At 42.9% G+C, this 20,363-nt stretch overlaps 1 protein-coding gene across 1 annotated transcript in view; it reads left to right on the plus strand.

Moving 5' to 3' along the window:
- Positions 1–20,363, plus strand: part of VARS2 (valyl-tRNA synthetase 2, mitochondrial) — a 41,025-nt gene that overhangs the window by 910 nt on the left and 19,752 nt on the right. The window contains exons 2-19 of the mRNA XM_026720741.2: positions 802–1,180; positions 2,937–3,018; positions 4,193–4,293; positions 4,994–5,115; positions 6,209–6,275; positions 6,971–7,068; positions 7,882–7,963; positions 9,358–9,477; positions 9,560–9,671; positions 9,874–9,962; positions 10,952–11,042; positions 11,148–11,275; positions 11,450–11,553; positions 12,349–12,430; positions 13,339–13,415; positions 14,467–14,554; positions 14,675–14,783; positions 17,434–17,504. Of these exons, the coding sequence (XP_026576526.2) occupies positions 932–1,180; positions 2,937–3,018; positions 4,193–4,293; positions 4,994–5,115; positions 6,209–6,275; positions 6,971–7,068; positions 7,882–7,963; positions 9,358–9,477; positions 9,560–9,671; positions 9,874–9,962; positions 10,952–11,042; positions 11,148–11,275; positions 11,450–11,553; positions 12,349–12,430; positions 13,339–13,415; positions 14,467–14,554; positions 14,675–14,783; positions 17,434–17,504 (1,872 nt within the window). The 5' untranslated portion in view covers positions 802–931. The remainder of the gene's footprint in view (positions 1–801; positions 1,181–2,936; positions 3,019–4,192; positions 4,294–4,993; positions 5,116–6,208; positions 6,276–6,970; positions 7,069–7,881; positions 7,964–9,357; positions 9,478–9,559; positions 9,672–9,873; positions 9,963–10,951; positions 11,043–11,147; positions 11,276–11,449; positions 11,554–12,348; positions 12,431–13,338; positions 13,416–14,466; positions 14,555–14,674; positions 14,784–17,433; positions 17,505–20,363) is intronic.

Below are 20,363 nucleotides of genomic sequence, written 5' to 3' on the forward strand. Positions count from 1 at the left end.
AGATCATGCAGCTACTGTATTTACTGTGGCTACCTGATATAGAACAATATATTTTGAAGGGAAGAAAAATAGATCTCTCTCTCTCTCTCTCTCTCCTTCTCTTTTCCTTCTCTCCCTTTTTCCCTCTCTCACACACCTATTGCAAAGGTGCTTTCCCAAGAAGAAACTGGACTTTCTGGTTTTTCTTCGAAGACATTTCACTTCTCATCCAAGAAGCTTCTTCAGCTCTGACTGGATGGAGGGGAATGGAAGGATTTATACTCCTTGCAGACAGCTGGTAATTTGCATTCTTTTTAGAGAGTTGTTGAGGCCACCCGGATGACCAGTGGAACATTTAGTAGAAAGAGGTGATATACAGGTTGTGAGTATTTTCCACTGATGTGGAGAGTCATGGAGATGGTCTTGAGGGAGCTATTCAAAAGTGATGGCAAAATCAAAAAAAGGCAGAAATTTGCCTTAAGCCCTGGGAAAGGAAAAAAAAATATTAGGCTGGTTCCACCCCTAACTCTCTAGGAGTATAAGAGGACAGGAAGAGAAAGTATCAGTAGACTTGCAAGATTCTGTTCCTAAGTCTTAACTCAATAAAGCTTAGTTTTTAAAAAAATCTTGTAGGGCAGAGGTCTACAAACTTGGCAACTTTAAGACTTGTGGACTTCAACTCCCAGAATTCTCCAGCCAGCATAGTTTAAAATTGCCAAGTTTGGGGACCCTGTTGTAGGGTCTGTTTCCTGATCTGAACCAGTGGCCCCCAACCTTTTGGGTATCTTATTTATATGGGTTTTTTGGTATTTATTTCTGTAGGCTCCATCAGCAATGTAAGGGATGGAAAAGTGACTATTGGAAGCATGTGCATTTGGAACCAAAGGGAGAAAAGCGGTGTGATTTTTTTTCTACATGTGCGCAAGAGGACTGAGCACACCTACATTCAAACATGCCTTCAGCCCATCTTAATTCTGCTTCTCATCGGAATATGTCCGTTCTTTGCCGCCTGCTCCTCTGGGCAGAGAAGAGGCGCTGGGATGGATTTGGTGGATGGAGGAGGAGTTATTCCCAAGGAAGTAAGCCCGATCTTAATAAGCAAGTGGGGGAAATGGACCATCTAAAAAACAAAGAACAAAGACAAAAGCGGTTGTGGAAGAAGATGGAGGCTATTGAAGCTAAGATGGCTGCTGGGCTCAAGGTAAGACTGCTTCGCGGGAACTGATGTTTGGTTATTAATTTGGTCAAAACTAATGGCTTGATTTTAAAAAAAAATCAACATCTCCCTGTCAAGGCTAGGGAGAATTCTACTTTATTGTTTGTAGAACTTGCCACGATTTTATCACGCTGATGATACAGTTGTGGCATTCTGGTTACTGGCTGCTACAAATATTGTTTGTCAGCTGTTTGTTATTCAGATCCATCTGTACTAGACCTACACAGAATCCTTGGAAAATACAAAGATGTAGAGAGAGAACAATAAGCAGCAATACATTTCACCCAGTAACTTTACAATGTAGGGAATGGCAGGATTCCACCATCCAGTCTGAGCTGAAGAAGTTTCTTGGATGAAAAGTGAAATGTCTTCAAAGAAAAACCAGAAAATTCAGTTGCCTCTTGAAAAAGCACCTTCGGGACAACCCTGACCAGGATGACTGAGAATTCTCCATAGACATTTACCTCATCTTTGCTGTCTCTTGGTCCTCTGGGATGTTGCCCCTCCCTCCTGGGGACCTACCATCTTCTACTGCTGATTTCCAATAGGTCCTGTGATCCAGCTTGTCCTGTGGTCCATGATTGATGCCATTGTGATCTGAATACATGATGGCCGTGGTGGCAAATCTATGGCACGTGCGCCACAGGTGGCATGCAGGGCCCCCTCTGTGGGCATGCACAACGTCGCCCCAGCGTAGCTAACAGATAATCAGAGTTGGAAGGGACCTTATAGGTCATCTAGCCCAACCCCCTGCCCAAGCGGGAGACCCTACACCTTTTCTGACAAATGGCAGTCCAATCTCTTATTGAAAGTCTCAAGTGATGGCACTCCCACAACTTCCGAGGGCAACTTCTGTTCCATTAGTTGATTGTTCTCAGCTCTACCATGTGCATGTGCCTTCCGCTAGCCAGATCTTTGGGTCTCTGCTGCGCATGGGTGTGGGTGGGCACAAGCAGGGGTGGGGGCATGCGAGGGGATGCACATGCACGGGGGCATTTTGGGCATGCGCACGCAAATTGGTCCCTCAGTGCCAAAAAAGTTTGCCCTCACGGCATTATGGGGTGATAAATTTGTGTTGGATTGATGGTTACATTATTTTCAGGATTTTACAATTATCACAAAGACGTAAAAGTGATATTTTATTTTATTTTATTATTATTATTTTATTGGTATTTTAGTGTTTCATTATTTACCATGGGTGATTAAAGACATCACGGTTAACTGCCATGTGTCCTGCAGGATTTGGCATTATGCAAGCCAAATAAACATAAATACAGGTAGTCCTTGACTTACAACGGTTCATTTAGTGACCATTTGAAGTTACGGAAAAAGTGACTTATGACCATTTTTCATACTTACGACTGTTGCAGCATTCTTGTGGTCATGTGATCAAAATTCAGACCCTTGGCAAGTGACTCATATTTGTGACATTGTGTGTGTTTGTGTGTGTGTGCGATGTGATCACTTTTTACAACCTTCTGGCAAGCAAGGTCAGCGGGGAAACCAGATTCTACTTTACAACCATGTTGCTAACTTAACTGCAGTGCTTCACTTAACCAGTGTGGCAAGAAAAGTCGTAAAATGGCGCAAGACTCACTTAACAACTGTCTCAGCCACAGAAATTTTGGGCTCAATTATGGTTCTAAGTCGAAGACTACCTGTAAATAAATAAGAAAAGACTGCTTCCTCTTTTAAAAACTTTTGTACACTCCCCCCTTCCTTTTCACCCTCTTCTTTGAAGGAACCTTCAAATCAAGACAAGGCCCTTTCCTCAAAAAACATAGCGGAATATGACATACCAACTATAGCTGGACAGAAAAAAGGTAGGATGGGAAGAGCTTGGTTCAAATGGGCTTCCAGGATTTTCCTTTTTTAAAAATAATAATAATAAGTTGTTCAAAAAAAAATTTCTTTGTGGAAAAGGTAAATGGTGGCTAATGTAAAATTCTGGCTTTCTCACGGGCTAGTAAAAGAAAAGGAATAAACAAGAAAGAAATGGAGCTGTGATATAGCCAGGATTGGATCTAATGGTGAGATCCGTTCCACTGTTACTGTTTCCATACATTTGTATTAAATTCCTCTTCGTATGTTTGGCTGTCAGAAAGATTATTAGGCAAAGCTGATCAGAAAAATATCAGTTTTCCTGCTCCTATTTTATCCAATCTAATTTGGGAAAGCAGTTGATTTGATACCCCCATTCTAAACTCATAGTAGTATACAAAAAAAAAAGGAAGGAAGAAAAGAAAAAAGAGAGACTAATGTGTCCTTTTTAATGTGCCTTTGTCCCATAGAAAAAATATGCTGGGTGTACCAAGCAAGAGACTCATAGGCCAATCATGGAATATTTTATTAAATGTTTTTTTCAGAGAAAAGTTTATTTCAAAGATTGTGCATCAAATAAGTAAAGGAACATTTAGAAGAAAATGGCAACCACCCTTAAAACCTGGCGCTCTTTCCACACCTGGAATTAATTTTTTCATTGGTATATCTTTGGAGTCCTGGTCATATCTATATGGTTTATCATTTTGGTTGTTATAGTTCAGGCTGCTTATTTCTCTGTGTTTAATTATCTTTCTAGACTTTGTATTTTATCTAGAGTCTAATAGAGTGGGCAACCGCAACACATTTAATAAATGGATTAACTTAAATTTGAACATTTAATGAAGCTCGTGGCATTAAATTGTCTATGGGGCCTGATTTTTTTTATAGACCTATATTTTTAGCATATTTATATGCTCCTCTAGCATATTTTTTGCATGGAGTTTTATTGTTAGGGATCTAAGGTTCTGTATACATGTTCTCCAGATCTTTTTATCTTGATCATCATTAATAAGAAATGTCTTTTTTATAACATCTGGAAATTGGGAATTTTAGAATGTTTGTGTCTATATTCTCCGCTCAGTTTTTCTGTGCTCATGTAATAAAATTTGGACATGCAGATTGCACAAATGCTTGCTTTTATTATGTTTTTATCTTAATAATGACTTTTTCCCACAGATACCTCAGCACCTTTGCCCACTTCCTATAGTCCACGTTATGTTGAAGCTGCTTGGTATCCTTGGTGGGTGAAAGAAGGTTTTTTTAAACCAGAATGTCAGGTAAAAATGTTTCTATAAAATTATTAATATTAGACTTTGATATGTCAAGGTCAGTCGAGGACTACCTGTACAAATTTGACTTAAATGAGTTAAGAACGGAGTTTGTTCTTAACCCAGGAATTGTTTGTGTTTCTCTGTGAATAGTATTCTCTGTGGAAAATGCTAAGTCAAACTGTTTTCATACTCAGTTTGTAAACAAACAGAGAAGAAGTGTCCTTCCCTCACATTTTTAAGAGTTTCAGATTTTGTAGTACCTCTATAGCAGTGGCGGCCTTTTGGCACCAAGTGCTGAAATGGGAGTGCGCATGCGCAGGAAACCGGCAGAGCAACTCCTTGACACGCGCGTGGGAGTTCTGGAAACCGGAAGTTTAGCTTCCCGGCACAGGCATGCATATCAGCCACTTAGTCTTCCCATTTCTAACGCACATGCATACATGAAGACCAGCTGGACAATGCATGCATGCGCTCTGGGGAGCTGCTCTTCTGGTTTCAGGCCCTCCCGCGTGCACAAAAACTAGCCGGCCGGCACGCATGCACACGCTGGAACCTGGAAAAGCAATGGGCGACGTCTGGTGTGCCTGGAGAGATGGCTGTATGTGCCACTTCTGGCACATGTGGCATAGGTTTGCCATTACGGCTCTATAGGATGGTATGGTGGTGAACTCAGACTGATACTAAATCCAGTTCCTCTTTGTGACAGCAACACCTGCCCCACAGGAAGCCAGAAATGTTTTCTATCTCTCTCCCGCCACCTAATGTCACAGGATCCCTTCACCTGGGGCACGCCTTGACTGTGGCTATTGAAGATGCTTTGGTACGATGGTAAGTGTGTTTCTGGAGACTTGGGAAATGGTTATGCAGATCCAGTAGCACAGGGGTGTCAAACTTGATTTCATTGAGGGCTGTATCAGGGTGGTGTTTGACCTCAGGGTGTGGGGGGCATGGTCAGCTCCATGTCACTCATGTTTGGGGCACCTGTGGTGGCCAGGTGCTAAGGCAGGACTTCCCTCAGACTCTCCCTCCCTCATTATAATCTTCCTTCCTTCCTTCATTTCTACTTTTTCTTTTTTTTTCCTTCCTTACTCTCTTCCCATCATCCTTTCTTTTTCTTCCTCTTTCCCTTTCTCCTGTCCTCTCCATTCTTGGATGCTTAGATGCAAAAGGGGAAAAATTTCTCCTTTTGTTTGTTTTTAGTTTGTTTTGCTAGGCCTCTGGCAGTGAAAATGGGGCCTGGGCGGGCTGTACACACTATACGTTCCATTTTTGCTGGCAGAGGGCTGCAGGAGGCCATCGCGGCCAAAAACAGAGCCCTCCCAGGCTCCGTTTTCAGCCATGATGGCCCCCAGCAGTCTTCCAACCACCCTGCAGGCCAGATGCAACCTGCATGCCTTGAGTTTGATACCCCTGCTCTAGCATTAAGCATTAATAGTGATGGATCCCCACAACCTTTAAGTTCATTACTGAGGCATTTGGTCATGTCATATTCCTGAGAAATAGAGATATCTATAGAAAGACTGACAAAGACAAAAAATGGCACTACTGAGAAATTAAGAGTCATGTGGTTGAATTGTTTCTATTGGCAATGATTTGTCTTCAATTTCAATCCATTCCTTACCTTAGTGTTAGGGACAACCCATTCCTTAATTTAGTGTTTCTCAACTTTGCCAAGTTTAAAATGGGTGAACTCCAACTCCCAGAATTCCCCAGCCAGCATGGGAATTCTGGAAATTGAAGTTCACCCATCTAAAACCTGAGTTTGAGAAATATTGCCTTAGCTGATGGCAGTACTTTCCCCTTCCCGTTCCTCTGCATTTTGGGAGTTTCTGTTTGAATCTGAAAACCATCTAAGGACTTGGAACTTTGAAAGAAGAAAGCTGAATTCTAGATTTTTCTTCTTCTTCTTGATGTGATCCAGGAGACGAATGCAAGGCTATCGAGTTCTGTGGCTTCCAGGTTCTGATCATGCTGGAATTGCAACTCAGGTGAGAATTGGGAGTTCAAAGCTGACACTTTTAATCCTGAATAACCATGGATCAGTTTTCTGCTTTCTGTAAGGATTCTAATCCTTTTAGAATTAACTGGAAGGATCCTTGGGTTGGAAAAACTGTATGGATGTGAATTAATTTGCATATTTTAACCTGACATTTTGCCCCAAGAGAAAGCGGCTCTGAATCAAATCAGAAAACATAAAAAGAAATCTCAGCCCATTTAAATATACAGGTAATCCTTGATTTACAACCATTTGTTTCGTGACTGAAGTTATAACACCACTGCAAAAAGTACCATATGACTGTATTTTTCACACTTATGATAGTTGTGGCATCCCTATAGCCACATGATCAAAATTCGGATGCTTGGCAATTGGCATGTTTTTATGATGGTTAGAGGATCCCGGGATTATGTGATCACTTTTTTGCGAGGTTCTGACAAGCAAAGTCAATGGGGAAGCCACTTAATAAATATGTTACTACTACCTTAACAAATGCAGTGATTCACTTAATAACTAGCAAGAAATGTCATAAAATGGAGCAAAATTCACTTGCCTTGCTTAGCTATGGGAATTTTGGGGCTCAACTGTAGTTGTAAGTTGAGGACTACCCGTATACCATTTGGATAGATTTTTTTTGTCTCACTTGTCAGTCTCATGAGTTTTTATGTTCTTTCTTGATCTGACAAGGCTGTGGTAGAAAAAAAGATCTGGAAAGAACGGGGAGTTTTGCGGCAAGATCTCTCACGCGACGAATTTCTCCAAGAAGTTTGGAAGTGGATTGAGGAGTGAGTATTAGAGGGGAAGAGGCTGCAATGTTTGGATCGAAAAGTGGGGATGACAAATTTTCTGAACTAACAACAGGCTGAGTCTCTTGAAGGTTTAAGAGAGCCCATTTGGTGTTGTGGTGAAGGTTCTGGCCTAAGAACCAGGAGATTGTGAGTTCTTGTCCCGCCTTAGTCATGAAAGCCAACTCTGTGACTTTGGGCCAGTCGCGTTCTCTCAGCCCAACCAACCTCAGGGTTGTTGTTGTTGTGAGGAAAATAGGAAAAAGGAGTATTGTATATGTTTGCCGCCTGGATAAATAAATAGATCTATTTGCTACTTATTTCAGGAAAAAGTAATGTTTTTTAAAAAAATTAACACAAAATTTTAACTCTTGAATTTTTATTTCTTATATACTGTTTTATATTTTGAAGTTTTATTCTACCTGCTCAGAGTCCCTCTTTGAGGGGAGGTGGGCAGTTTAGAAATGTGAAATATAAATAAATAATGCTATGGAAACTCCTTTATGTGCTGTTGGGGGCTGCCTTGGCTACAAAAGATCAGCTGGGGGAGTCTATATCTGGCAAGTGGGTAATTCTGGTTTGAGGATAGATTAGATAGGAATGATTTAATGTTCAAGTTAAATAGATGAATAAATTAATGTTTTTTCACCTTGAGTAATTTTAAGGTGTGTGGACTTCATACTGGCTGGGGAATTCTGGGAGGTGAAGTCCAGAGCTCTGAAAGTTGCTAAAGTTGAAAAATACCAAAATGCTTTGTATTTTTCTTCATATTTCTGACCAAAAAAGATTTATTTTGTCTTTCTGCAATATCAGGAAAGGGAATGAAATATTCAGGCAGCTGAAAGAGATGGGAGCATCTTTGGACTGGGACAGAGCGTGCTTCACTATGGACTCAGTGAGTAGTTGAGATCTTTACAGGCCATTTTTTTTTGCCTGTGGGTCAGGATTTCTATATTCTTTCCTCACTTTCAGAGAGCAAACACAGCAAACCCTTGATTTAATAGAGTCCAACTTAGCAGATTTAGTATGCAGCAGGCAAAATTCTATCTGTCCATGGTAAGCTTTGCAGTATATGTAAAATACACCTGCATACAAGTAGCTCGACTTACAACCGTAATGGAGTCTGCCATAAGTTATGATGGTCATAAAGTGAGTCACCTACACGACTGATCCATTGCAGCAGTTGTTAAGCATACATGTTGGTCGTAAAGTGAGTAGCTCCCTCATGAAGTGAATGCTGCAGTTGTTAAGAGAACATGTTCACTATGCATAAATATTTCAAATATGCAAAATATGCAGGAAAATGTTCATGAAACAGAAGCCACAGAGGCTCTGTTAACATCAGTTCTTCTGAAGGGAAGAAGTTAACTTTCCATTTGTAGCTTGGAATGAGACTTTTCCATTTCAGAATTAGTCCTAAGTGCTTTTAATAAGAGTCTTTCTGGCTACAACATTGATTAGGAATCAGAAAGAGGGAATTCAGTTTTTGATTTATGAGGCAAATTAGCCTTTATGATAATGTTTTTCAACCTTAGCAGCTTTAAGATGTGGACTTCAACTCCAGAAGTGGTGTATTTAGCAAAAGAAACTCCTGGGACATTTTTTTTTTTTACCAAGAATATATAACTTTACTAATAGATCCATACAGGCACAGAAGAAGCGAAGTCTGAGGTTTTCACACAAAAAAATACTATAGTTACCGTAAAATGTCTGTGGAGATTCTCAATCATCCAGGCCATGGTTGTCCCAAAGGTGCATTTTTCAAGAGCCAACTGGACCTTCTTGTTTTCTTGGAAGACATTTTGTTTCTCATCCAAGAAGCTTCTTCAGCAATCTCATTCCCCACCATCCAGTCAGAGCTGAAGAAGCTTCTTGAATGAGAAGTGAAACGTCTTCAAAGAAAAACAAGAAAGTCCAGTTGCCTCTTGAAAAATAGCACCTTCAGGACAATATAGTTAATTTCTCCTTTTCCCCACTTGAGCCACCCGTTGTCCACCATTTTATTTTGGGGAAACAGTCTGCGCCTTTGGAAGGTTCCCATCAGAATGGCCTTGAAGTACCAGGATCTTCTCAGGCTGCAAATAGCTCATATAAATTCCTCATTTTCCTCCCAGCTCCCAATACATTCCAACCCTTCCCCTCCCTTCTTCGTTTTTGTTGTCACCTCTTGTGAGTAGAGGTGCGTTACGAGTCAGCCTTGACATGAATTCAGGTTGAACTCTACCTGTCTTAAAGTTGCTGAGTTTGAAAAAGATGGGTTTAATTGTAAATTCTCCTCCTCTTGTCCAGTGTTTTTCTCAAGCTGTGACAGAGGCTTTTGTGCAACTTCACGAACAAGGCCTGATATATCGAGACAGGCGCCTGGTAAACTGGTCCTGTGCCCTGCAGTCAGCCATTTCTGACATTGAGGTATGTGGTTGGAATAGAACCCCAAATAAGCACCTTTGGTCATATTTAGAGACTAGAAACTGATAGATTGTGTCCCTGGCAGGTGGAGAATAGACAGATAGAACGACGGACAAAGCTCTCTGTGCCGGGCCTTGAGGACAAAGTGCTGTTTGGAGTATTGGAGACATTTGCTTACAAAGTAGAAGGAGAGGAAAGTGAGTTGGCCTCCCTGAGGCATGACGATAACCTTAAGCATTGCTGAAGGCCACAGGCAAAGGCTCAAAATAACGTTTGTGTATTCAGTTTTTTTATAGTCAGCCATTTCAAAGAAGTAACAAACAATCAGAAAGCAAAAGACTCTTTTAATTTACTTATTTTTCATTCCAATGAACGCTTCTCTTTCTTTGATGAAAACAGGCATGGAACTTCTTGTGTCTACCACACGCCCTGAGACAATGTTTGGTGACGTGGCCGTCGCCATTCACCCAGATGACTCACGCTATTTGGTAAGGCTGCCCCATAAAAGGAAGCTTTGGTCCATCCTGAGACCAGATTTAATGTCACTGTATCTTGTAACTGTAAAGGCTTGGCTCTTTTTCTTTCTTTCTTAAGGAAAGACAGAAAAACAGAGGAAGCCATGTTGAATTATAGGGTTAAGAGGTTTTCTCTGATTGAGATCCTTGACCAGGAAGGACATAAGTAGGAGGATTTCTATCGCTTACTCCCAACTTTTAAGACTACAAGAGATTTGGGGGGGATACATGTGTCTCTAGAGGGAGAAAAGCTGGAATGTTGGTGTGGGAGTGTCAGAAAGGAAGTAATAAAGTATTAAACCTTTGGGAACACAACATACTATTTTAATACTTTTTTTAAAAAAAAAACCTGCATGGTGTAATTTAGTGATTTGTCATGAAATTTTGCCCTGTGATTTTGCAACATATAAAAACATACCAAAAGAGGTTGGGGGAGCCATATATAAACTCTGGATTTCAATTGATCCCTCCTTACTCTAAACCGGGGGTCTTCAAACTTGACAGCTTTAAGACTTGTGGACTTCAACTCCCAGAATTCCTCCTCCAGACATGTTAGCTCAGGAATTCTGGGAGTTAAACTTCACAAGTCTTAAAAGCTGTCAAGTTTGAAGACCCTTGCTCTAAAGCAATGTTTTTTAACCTTGGCAATTTTGTGATGCATGGACTACTACTCCCAGAATTCTTCAGCAGGAAGATGCTGAGGAATTATGGGAGTTGAAGTCCATGCGTCTTAAAAGTTGCCAAAGTTGAGAAACACCACTTTAGGGAGATCCTGAAAAATCAGTGCCCAGAATACTGCCCCTTATCAGTTTATAGCCTAAAAAGGGATAAGCCATCTACCCTATTGAGTCCATGGGAAGCCATATTGTCACAAAAGTTTTGCCCATCTATTTATTTCAGGCAGAACCCCTCCACCCTACACATATATGACCTGAACTGTCTTTCTGGCATGTTTTTGGCAGCACTTGCATGGCAAGAGAGTGTGCCACCCATTCACTGGACGTCTCCTTCCTATCATTATGGATCCAGCAGTGGAGCCGCAGATGGGCACAGGTGAGGAAACGCACCTCGCTCCCAGCTGGCAGAAGCCAGATGTTGGTGTGCCAAATGCTTGCCTTGAGGGGTGCCTTTCAGCTTGTGCTTCACACCATCTTTCAGGGGCTGTGAAGGTCACTCCAGCACACAACCACGTGGACTACATACTGGCCCAGAGGCACAATTTGCCGCTCATTTCAGTTATTGCAGAAAACGGCACGATGACTGCAGAATGTGGAGAATGGGTGCAAGTAAGCCCATTGTTGGAATGCATAATGTTTCTGTTATGACTCAAGACAGCTGAATATGTGTTTTTTGGGAGTGGGTGGGTGGGGGTTGCCCCTTTTGAAGAGGCACCCCAACCAGTTGCCATAGTAAAATAGATGCCACTGAGTTGGTTTGGACATAGGTGGTTCCTTTTTCAGGGATTGCATCGATTCCTGGCTCGAGAGAAAGTACTAGCTGCTTTGAAGGAGAAAGGGCTCTATCGGGGTGCAAAAGACCATTGCTTAGTCCTTCCTGTTTGCAGGTAATGGGGCCCTGAAATGCTTTTGTTGGGCTTCCTCCGGTCCCGCTTTGCCTCCCTCCCTTCAGGGTCCATGGGTCAGATTTTGTGGGAGGCTGCCACGAAGTCACAGGCGGTCAGACAGGGTAAACATTTGACAAAAATACATATTATATCACATGTCATGTGCTAGCACTGAGTGGTGTGGTGGCCCAGAGGTGGATCTCTTGCCTCACAGTCAGGAGGGTGTGAGTTCGATCCTAGGTAGTGGCAGATATTTCTCTCCCTGGGCACTGTTGAGAATATATCTGCTGAATATAACTCCACATTGGTGACAGGAAGGGCATCCGGACAGTAAACACTCAGCTCCATTCAATTGCTCAGATTCCACCCCACAAGGGGTTACAGGGTCGTTAAAAGAAGAAGGTGATGATGATCATATGCTAGCACTGATGATATTATCTAGTTTGGTAATGACACATCTGCAAGAAAACCACCAAGCTCACAATACCAAGGGCCCCATAGTAACCTTAAATGCACTTTGCAAAGGTCTTCCAGTGCCGTACTTAGCTTTAATTGTACCATTCAAGCATCCTTATTTTTATTAACCTTTTAGAAGTTGTATTGATAATGTAGGCTTTTTCCGCCTTAACTTTAAAGGTTTAACTCCTTTAGTTCCTAGCTTTTATCATTAACTGTATTCTGAATTCATTTCTAAATTCTTGTAGCTGCCTCACGTGGAAAAATGGGGCCTAGATAAAATTAAAAGAAACAAACAAGATTGTAAGGGAGCCTTTGGTTTATATTTGTTTCCTACAGCCGCTCTGGAGATGTGATTGAAATCCTCTTGAAGAACCAGTGGTTTGTCCGAAGTGAAGCCATTGCCCAAAGCGCCTTACAGGTAACACTTCAATTCAGGGGAGAGTGAGGGGGTGTTACTATGGCAACTTTATGACCTGTGGACACCATCTCCCACAATTCCTGAGCCAGTTGTGGCAGTCTCAGGAAATCCGGTAGTTGGGAGTCTACAGGTCATAAAGTTGCCATAGTTACCAGTCCCTGCTCCATTTTTTTTTTTGTCTGTTTGAAGAATTGGTGGGCACGTCAATATCTTTTTATTTTGAGAATGAATCTGCAGGCAGTCCTCAAATTATGGAGCCTGCCCATTACCATTGTAAGTCATAATGGTCAGAAAATAGGCTGGCTGCATGACTGACCTGAATTCATGACCATTTTTTTTTTGCAGCAAACATGGTGGTAGTTAAATGAACCCGTTGTTTGCTATGGCACTTTTTTTGCAGAAAATTGCAGTAAGTGTTGGTTTTGGGCAAAGCTGTTGTAACATGGAGTCACGTGACTGTGGGATCCTGCAAACAGCTATAAATGGGGCTGTGTTGCTGAACCCAAAGTGTGATGACGTGAGCACAGGGAGGGGTGACTGTCAGAACTTTGGATCTGGATAAGCCCTCTTTTTCAGGTCGGTTGTGACTTTGAACCTGGTTATAAATTGAGGACTCCCTATAATAAATATTTATACACGGCAGCCATGTTTTATCTATGGTCTGTTGGAAAATGCCTGTGGCATTTGATTCTAAAGGTTGTTTACTATCATAGCAATGAAGTCCACACATATTTCTAAGCTAAAATAAAACAAATACTGTTATGACTTCTTGTGGCCTTTGATTAAAGGTTTGCTATAGCGGTATATGATGGTGCTAAATTGTATGGGTTTGTCATAAACGCATTTATGATGAAAGTAAACAATAGATAGATTCTGTAAAAATTCACCTCTCCTGCTTTTCTCCTAAGGTTGTGGAATCTGGATCTTTGAAGCTCATGCCCCAATTTTATGAGAAAAACTGGAGGACTTGGCTCTTGAACATCAAGTAAGATGAGGGAGATCTCCCATGAATGTTTGCAATTTCTTTTTATTATCCCCTGCTTGGCTGCGTAGGATTCATGTGTTTGAAGATTGGCTCAGCATTGTAACATCCGTGTCGATTGTAGATGAAAAATGTTCTTTATTAAATAGTTCATTGGCTTAATTTATTCTGTGTTTGGGTCACCACTGTTCAGTCTTGTTGGTGGTAGCATTGCATGGTCTCTTGAGCTGAGCTTTTGCAGGTGTTTAGAGATTGCAACTCCAAGGATATTATACAAAAGAATTCTCTTAAGTTTAGGGACGATCAAGCTAGATGGTCTAACACAGTGGTCACCAACCTGTGGGCCGGGGACCACTGATGGTCCGTGAGAAAATTTTGGTGGTCCGCAGAGAAATGTTACCCCCAGAGCACCCCCCAAAGCAATTTATCCAGGCTGCACAGGAACACAAGGCTTGTGTCGCTTGTATTGCAAACAACGTGAGGTAGTAAGGGGAGGGGGGAAAGGGTGGAGCAGGGGGGAACTTGCCCCATTCGCCCCACGTACCTCGCCTGGCAACTGAGCTGCTTCTTTCCACTTCTTTCTTCTACTTTTGGCTGCACGCAAGGAAACCAGCAAAAGTTTTTCTTTCTCTCCCCCAAACTCTGCCAGAAATGAGTCTTTGGGACCCTGCAAGGCCTCCTGCTCCAAGAAGCTATGACAGCAAAGACTCATTTATGGTGGAGTTTGGGGGAGAGAAAGAAGACTTCTGCTGCTTTCCTTGCATGAAGCCAAAAGTCTTTCTCTCCTCTCCCCCCCCATCCCGAGAATGGAGCTGGAGACGGTATACTGCGATCCCAAATAAAGAATGATCGATCGGTAGGAAAACGGGGTGGGGAGTTTTCCTGCAGGCTTTTGGGGGGGATTTTCCCAGGGTCTCTAGTCCGCGAGATTTAAAATTATGAGTTTGATGATCCCTGAGATCCAAAAGGTTGGCGACCCCTGGTCTAACATGATGCAGCAGAGTTTCTTATCTTGTTAAACTCCACATGCTGTCTTTCTGGTGTCCTTGCTAAGTGACTGGTGTATTTCTCGACAACTGTGGTGGGGTCATCAGATTCCAGCCTATCGAGTCATGATTCCTGGGTCACCTGAGCTAGAAGAGGTAAGCCACAGCCTTTCTAACTGTAGGAACTATAAATGAATGCTTCAGTAGGAGGGAAGGGGAGATGTCTGCTTCTCTGAGCCACCATGCAACTTATATTCCTTTGCGTATGCATTTCAGCAAAATGAGAGCGATGGGTTATGGGTCGTGGGCAGGACGGAAGCAGAAGCTCGGACGAAAGCAGCTGGCCTGCTGGGAAAATCTGAGCAGCAGCTGGAGCTGGTGAGAGGTAAAGCAACAATATAGGAGCTTATAGGTAGTCCTTGACTTACAACAGTTTGTTTAGTGATCGTGCAAAGTTACAACAGCACTGAAAAAAAGCGACTTATGACCATTTTTTCACACTTACGACCGTTACAGCATCCCTGTGCTCACATGATCAAAATTTTGGATGCTTGGCAACTGGTTCATATTTATTAAAGTTTCAGCAATACCCAGGGTCATGTGATCATTGTCTGTCAAGCAAAGGCAACGGGGATGCTAGATTCATTCAACCACGGTGTTACTAGCTTAACTGCAGTGATTCTAGAAAAAGGCCTGGAAACTAAAACACATGAAGAACAGTTCAACAACACAAGAAGAGCGAAGAGAAAAACACAACAGCAACCAGGATGATTAGGGGACTGGAGGCTAAAACATACATCGAACGGTTACAAGAACTGGGCTTGTCTAGTCTAGTAAAGAGAAGGACCAGGGGAGACATGATAGCGGTCTTCCAATATTTGAGGGGCTGCCACAGGGAGGAAGGGGTCAAGCTATTTTCTAAAGTGCCTGTAGGCCAGACAAGGAACAATGGATGGAAACTGAACAAGGAGAGATTCAACCTGGAAATAAGGAGAAACTTTCTGACAGAACAATCAACCAATGGAACAGCTTTGCCCTTGGAAGTTGTGGGAACGCCATCACTTGAGACTTTCAAGAAGAGATTGGACTGCCATTTGTCAGAAATGGTGTAAGGTCTCCCGCTTGGGCGGGGGGTTGGGCTAGGTGACCTACAAGGTCCCTTCCAACTCTGATTATCTGTATCTGTATCAGTTGCAGGATTTGGGTTTGACTAGTCTAGAGAAAAGAACAACTAGGGGGGATATGATAGCAGTATTCCAGTATTTGAGAGACTGCCACAAAGAAGAGGGGGTCAACTTATTTCCCAAAGCACCAGAAGGCAAGACAAGAAACAAGGGGTGGAAACTAATCAAGGAGGGAAGCAACCTGGAATTGAGCAGAAACTTTCTAACAGTGAGGACAATTAACCAATAGAACAGTTTTGCCTTCAGAAGTGGTAGTTGCTTGATCACTGGAGGGTTTTAAGAAGAGACTGAACAGTTAGTTGTCTGAAATGGTATAGGATCTCCTGGTTGAGCAGGGAGCTGTTCTGTTCTATTCTGTTCTGTTCTGTTCTGTTCTATTCTACTTATATTGATAGAATTCTTTATTGGCCAAGTGTGATTGGACACACAAGGAATTTGTCTTGGTGCAAATGCTCTCAGTATACATAAAAGAAAAGCTACATTCGTCAAGAGTCAAGAATCATCAGGTACAACACTTAATGAAAGTCATAGGGTACGATAAGCAATCAAACCATACTAGGAAATAGTCCATATAAATCGTAAGGATACAAGCGACAAAGGTACAGCCATGCAATCACAAGTAGGAGGGGATGGGTGATAAAGAGTGATGAGAAGATTAATAGTAATAGTAGTGCAGACTTTGTAAGTAGTAAATAACTCTGGCAAGAAAGGTCGTAAAATGGGGCAAAACTTACTTAACAGCTGCCTCATTTAGCAACAGAAATTTGGGGGTCAATTATGATTGGGGATTAAGTCGGGGACTACCATACCTGTACATTTCTGCGAGGAAAAGAGCCACAGGAAGACGTTTTAATGAATATTCACAAGAGTGGAATTAAAAGTGCTAGTTCTGACCTTAATGCCCTTTATGGTTGAGCTCCAAAGTACCTCAGGGGCTATATTCTCCAACTGGAAATGATTTATCCAGTATGTTCATCATGGGAAAATGGTTTTTTTTTTTTTTTTTGGCAAGATTAGAGGAACTGAAGCAGTTTTTTCTCAATGGCCCCAATTATATGGATGTCAGGCTTGGCCCCTGTAGAGAACAAGGAAGATGATCTTGATGAAGACCTACAGGAACTGTTTAGGCAAAAAAAAAAGTGGCGGAAGTGGGGCTGAAGCATAGTTTAAATCCAGGACAGCCAGATAACATTCAGAAGTGACTTGGACAGTTACCTCCCTAATTCACCAAATTATAAGAAGGAGGAGGAAGTACAGCCCAACCTGACTTTTAAGATTCTGCCATTATTGTCAGTCTGAATACTTGTAGTCTTCTTGTTGACTTGATTTCCTAGTCTCGGTCTAGTTGGCGACATGGCCTTCTGAAAAACATTCTACATATAATTGCTTTGGTGATTTATTTATTTAATCGGTTTATATGATACTGTCTTTATTGGCATTGGCTAGTATCTCATTGTGTCATTTTTCTTTTATGCAATACTATGCGACGGGTATAGTGATATTGATTGTAATTTATTTACCGTATGGATTTGCTCCTACTGTTGATGGTTTAATCTGGCGGTGCTGATGTGGTTTAGACTTTTAATGCCTCCATTATTTATATATTCTCCCATAGCTGCTTTCATTAAAACATTTAATTGAATCCTGCTGAAGACTTTCTCCCAAGACTTTTTAAGACAGCGGGAGGCAGTTAGTGATAGCATTTAGGAGAACTGGAAGACTTTTCAGAACTGGTCCCTGTTGCCTAGGAAACTTTTCCCACAAACATCTGGCTTCACCAAGTCTTTTGGAGTCTGAGGGGCTGTGTGATGTTTTTGAAGGAAAAATTCCATTTGCTTTCCTCTTCTCCAGATGCTGACGTCTTGGATACTTGGTTCTCCTCCAGCCTTTTCCCCTTTGCTGCTTTGGGCTGGCCCCACAAGGTGAGTAACCTTTGGAGACATAGAGCAGTTGGCTTTCATTGACCATATTTGTGGTAGTCTGGACAGGAAACCAAAGCCATGCGTAGTAACGATATCTTTATTTTAAGGTTCAGTAACAATCTTGAGAAGGGACGCGGTGGCTCATTGGCTGAGATGCTGAGCCTGTCCATTAGAAAGGTCGACAGTTCGGCGGTTCAAATCCCTAGCTGTGTAATGGAGTGAGCTCTCATTCCTTGTCCCAGCTTCTGCCAACCTAGTAGTTTGAAAGCATGTCAAAAATGCAAGTAGAAAAATAGGGACCATCTTTGGTGGGAAGGTAACAGTGTTCTGTGCGCCTTCGGCGTTTAGTCATGCCGACCACATGACCACAGAGACGTCTTTGGACAGTACTGGCTCTTCGGCTTTAAAATGGAGATGAGCAGCACCCCCTAGAACCAGAAACGACTAGCACGTATGTGCGAGGGGAACCTTTACCTTTAACAATCTTGCAAGCCTTCTGTGATGACCCAGGGCGTGGCACAAAAATAACAAAGTCACAAAAGTAGATAAATTCCTTTTAATACCTCCAATGTCAAGTTATCCTTGGGTGGAGATCAAACTCTTCCAAAAACAGTCTACAAAGGGAAGAAATGCAGTCCGAACTCAAAGTACAGATAAATTAGAAATAAAAAAAACCAACACAAACCACGCTGAAGAAAATTAACACAACAGGCCAGGATAATAAATTGTAGACTTCCAAAAGATAACAAAGCACGCAAAGATAATTCACGCTTTGCTTTCAGCAAGGTGCTGTGTGCAAATGCCCTTCTTATATCCTGTTCTCCCAGCTGCAACTAATGAAGGGGATCAGTGCCCTTTTCTCTCCCATAAGCCACGTTGCTCCCTTCTCTGTTCCTCCCTGCATTCCCTAGGATGAAGAGGGGGTGGCCCTCTGAATTCCCAGCCGGACTGTGCCCTTCCCCCATTTCTTCCATAGCTACCAGAGCCACACTCACACTCCCTGTCAGCTGCTCAATCTCCCCCTCAGAATCAGACTCCAACAAGGGCATGACACCTTCTCCCCCACTTTGTCTTTGCTTTCCAGAGAACTAAAGAGGGTCCCTTCTGAGACGTTTTGTCCATCCCCATTCATTCTGTGGGTTGAGATGTCTCTTATGTGACCAAGTTATTGCTTTTGCTCGTGTCTCCCAAAGTTACTCTCTCCATCCAGCTTTCCTACATCTAGGTATATTTGTTGTGGCCTTTCGGCCGCCAGCCCCTCCAGCAGTCAAATCAGAGGAGGAGGAGGAGGCGTGGGAGTTAGGACAGGGATGGAGATGCTGCCGGTTTAACAACCAGTTCGGTAATCACACGTTCGCACCTAATGCATGCTGTGCAGGCATCAACACAATACAAAAGTCCTTACCTACTATGTTACTTTGGAGGAGTAACAGCTGAGGAGCGGCAATCCACTCTTCCGCACTCATCAGCTGGGACGATAAAGGTCAGTACAGCACAGGGCGAGTGGATGGGCCCACATGATCCTCACAGAGAACCGTTTGGGAGACGGCTGATCTTTGGAGCAAGGGATTTGCCCGAACCAGCCCGTACTGGCAGAATCCCACCCCCGGAGTCAGGATTAGCATCAGGGCAACCTGAGAGCTCCGAGGGGTAAGAGGGGATGGAGCTGGGAGAGAGAGAAAGAGGTGGAGCCTGGGCCTTCCGTCAGCCCTCAGATGGAGAGTCAACAGCCCCCAGGTCTGGAGGTGGCTGATGAGGAAGAGGAGAAACAGCTGGGTCCAGTGCCTGATGCCTGACTGTGCAGAAGGTAGAGGAGAGGAGAGCAGTGGAAATCCATGGGCCGGTCCTTGGGAAGGAAGAGCCACCACTGCCAGTGAAGCCCCACCTTAGCTCTGGGGATAAAAGGCAGCGGGCGGAGATGAATAGATGTGGCAGACATCTTCCGGCCAGACCGACTAGTTAGCCTGCGTCAAGAGAGAAACTTTTTGCACACCTGATAAAGGAATCTTTGAGTTAACTTCAGAGGGTTTGTCGTGTTTGGGAAGCTGGGTCGGAACAATAGTGCCGCTCAACTCTCATCATCCCTGACTCTTGTTCAAGGCTCACTGGAAACCATACATGCAAATCAAACGTTCTTATCAGAAGGGCTGTCGGCCTTTCTGGATGGAATGTGTGAATTGCAATCCACAATCCAGGATAAGCCTGTTTTGGCAGCAGCGTGTTCTGCTACTTGACCATTTCTGATATGTGCTGTCCAGAAATGATAGAGAGTGAGAACATTTGAAGTGGGTGGCATTTTGGCACTTGATTGCTTTCCCCGTGAAAATTGTCACAGTAGAAAAAAAGAGCATGTTTTAAAAAAACTTTGGTAGACAAGGATTTTGCAGCTTTCGACCCAACCTGGCCCCCTCGAGATCTGATGGGACTGGAGCAGCCAAGAGACCCTGCCCACATAAACTCCACCCCCAAGTCTGTCCTCATTGTCTTCAAAATCAAGCCAAGAGTTCGGTTGCTGCTCTTTCCATTTCACACTTTGGGCATGGAGATATAGGCTTGATTCACCCATCACGGAAAACCGTGTGTTTGTTTAGCTGTGGTTTAATGACGGAGCCAGAGATGGCTGGGATGATCAAAAATGTGAAGGCATCATCTGTGACTTGCAAGCCACAGTGCCTCTTTCCAGGGGTGGGATTCAAAAGTTCCCACCACCGGTTCTGTGGGCGTGGCTTGGTGGGCGTGGCTGCAGGAGTGGGACCGCGCGACTCGTGCGGCTTGTGCAATTGCACACACATGCGGCAAACACACACTTTGTGTGCATGTTAAAACTGTAAAAACTAAGCTATTGCGCCTCAGCTGTTT

This window comes from Pseudonaja textilis, chromosome 2, assembly GCF_049901715.1.
Source record: "Pseudonaja textilis isolate UNSWEBS1 chromosome 2, rPseTex1.2, whole genome shotgun sequence".
Lineage (NCBI taxonomy): Eukaryota > Metazoa > Chordata > Lepidosauria > Squamata > Elapidae > Pseudonaja > Pseudonaja textilis.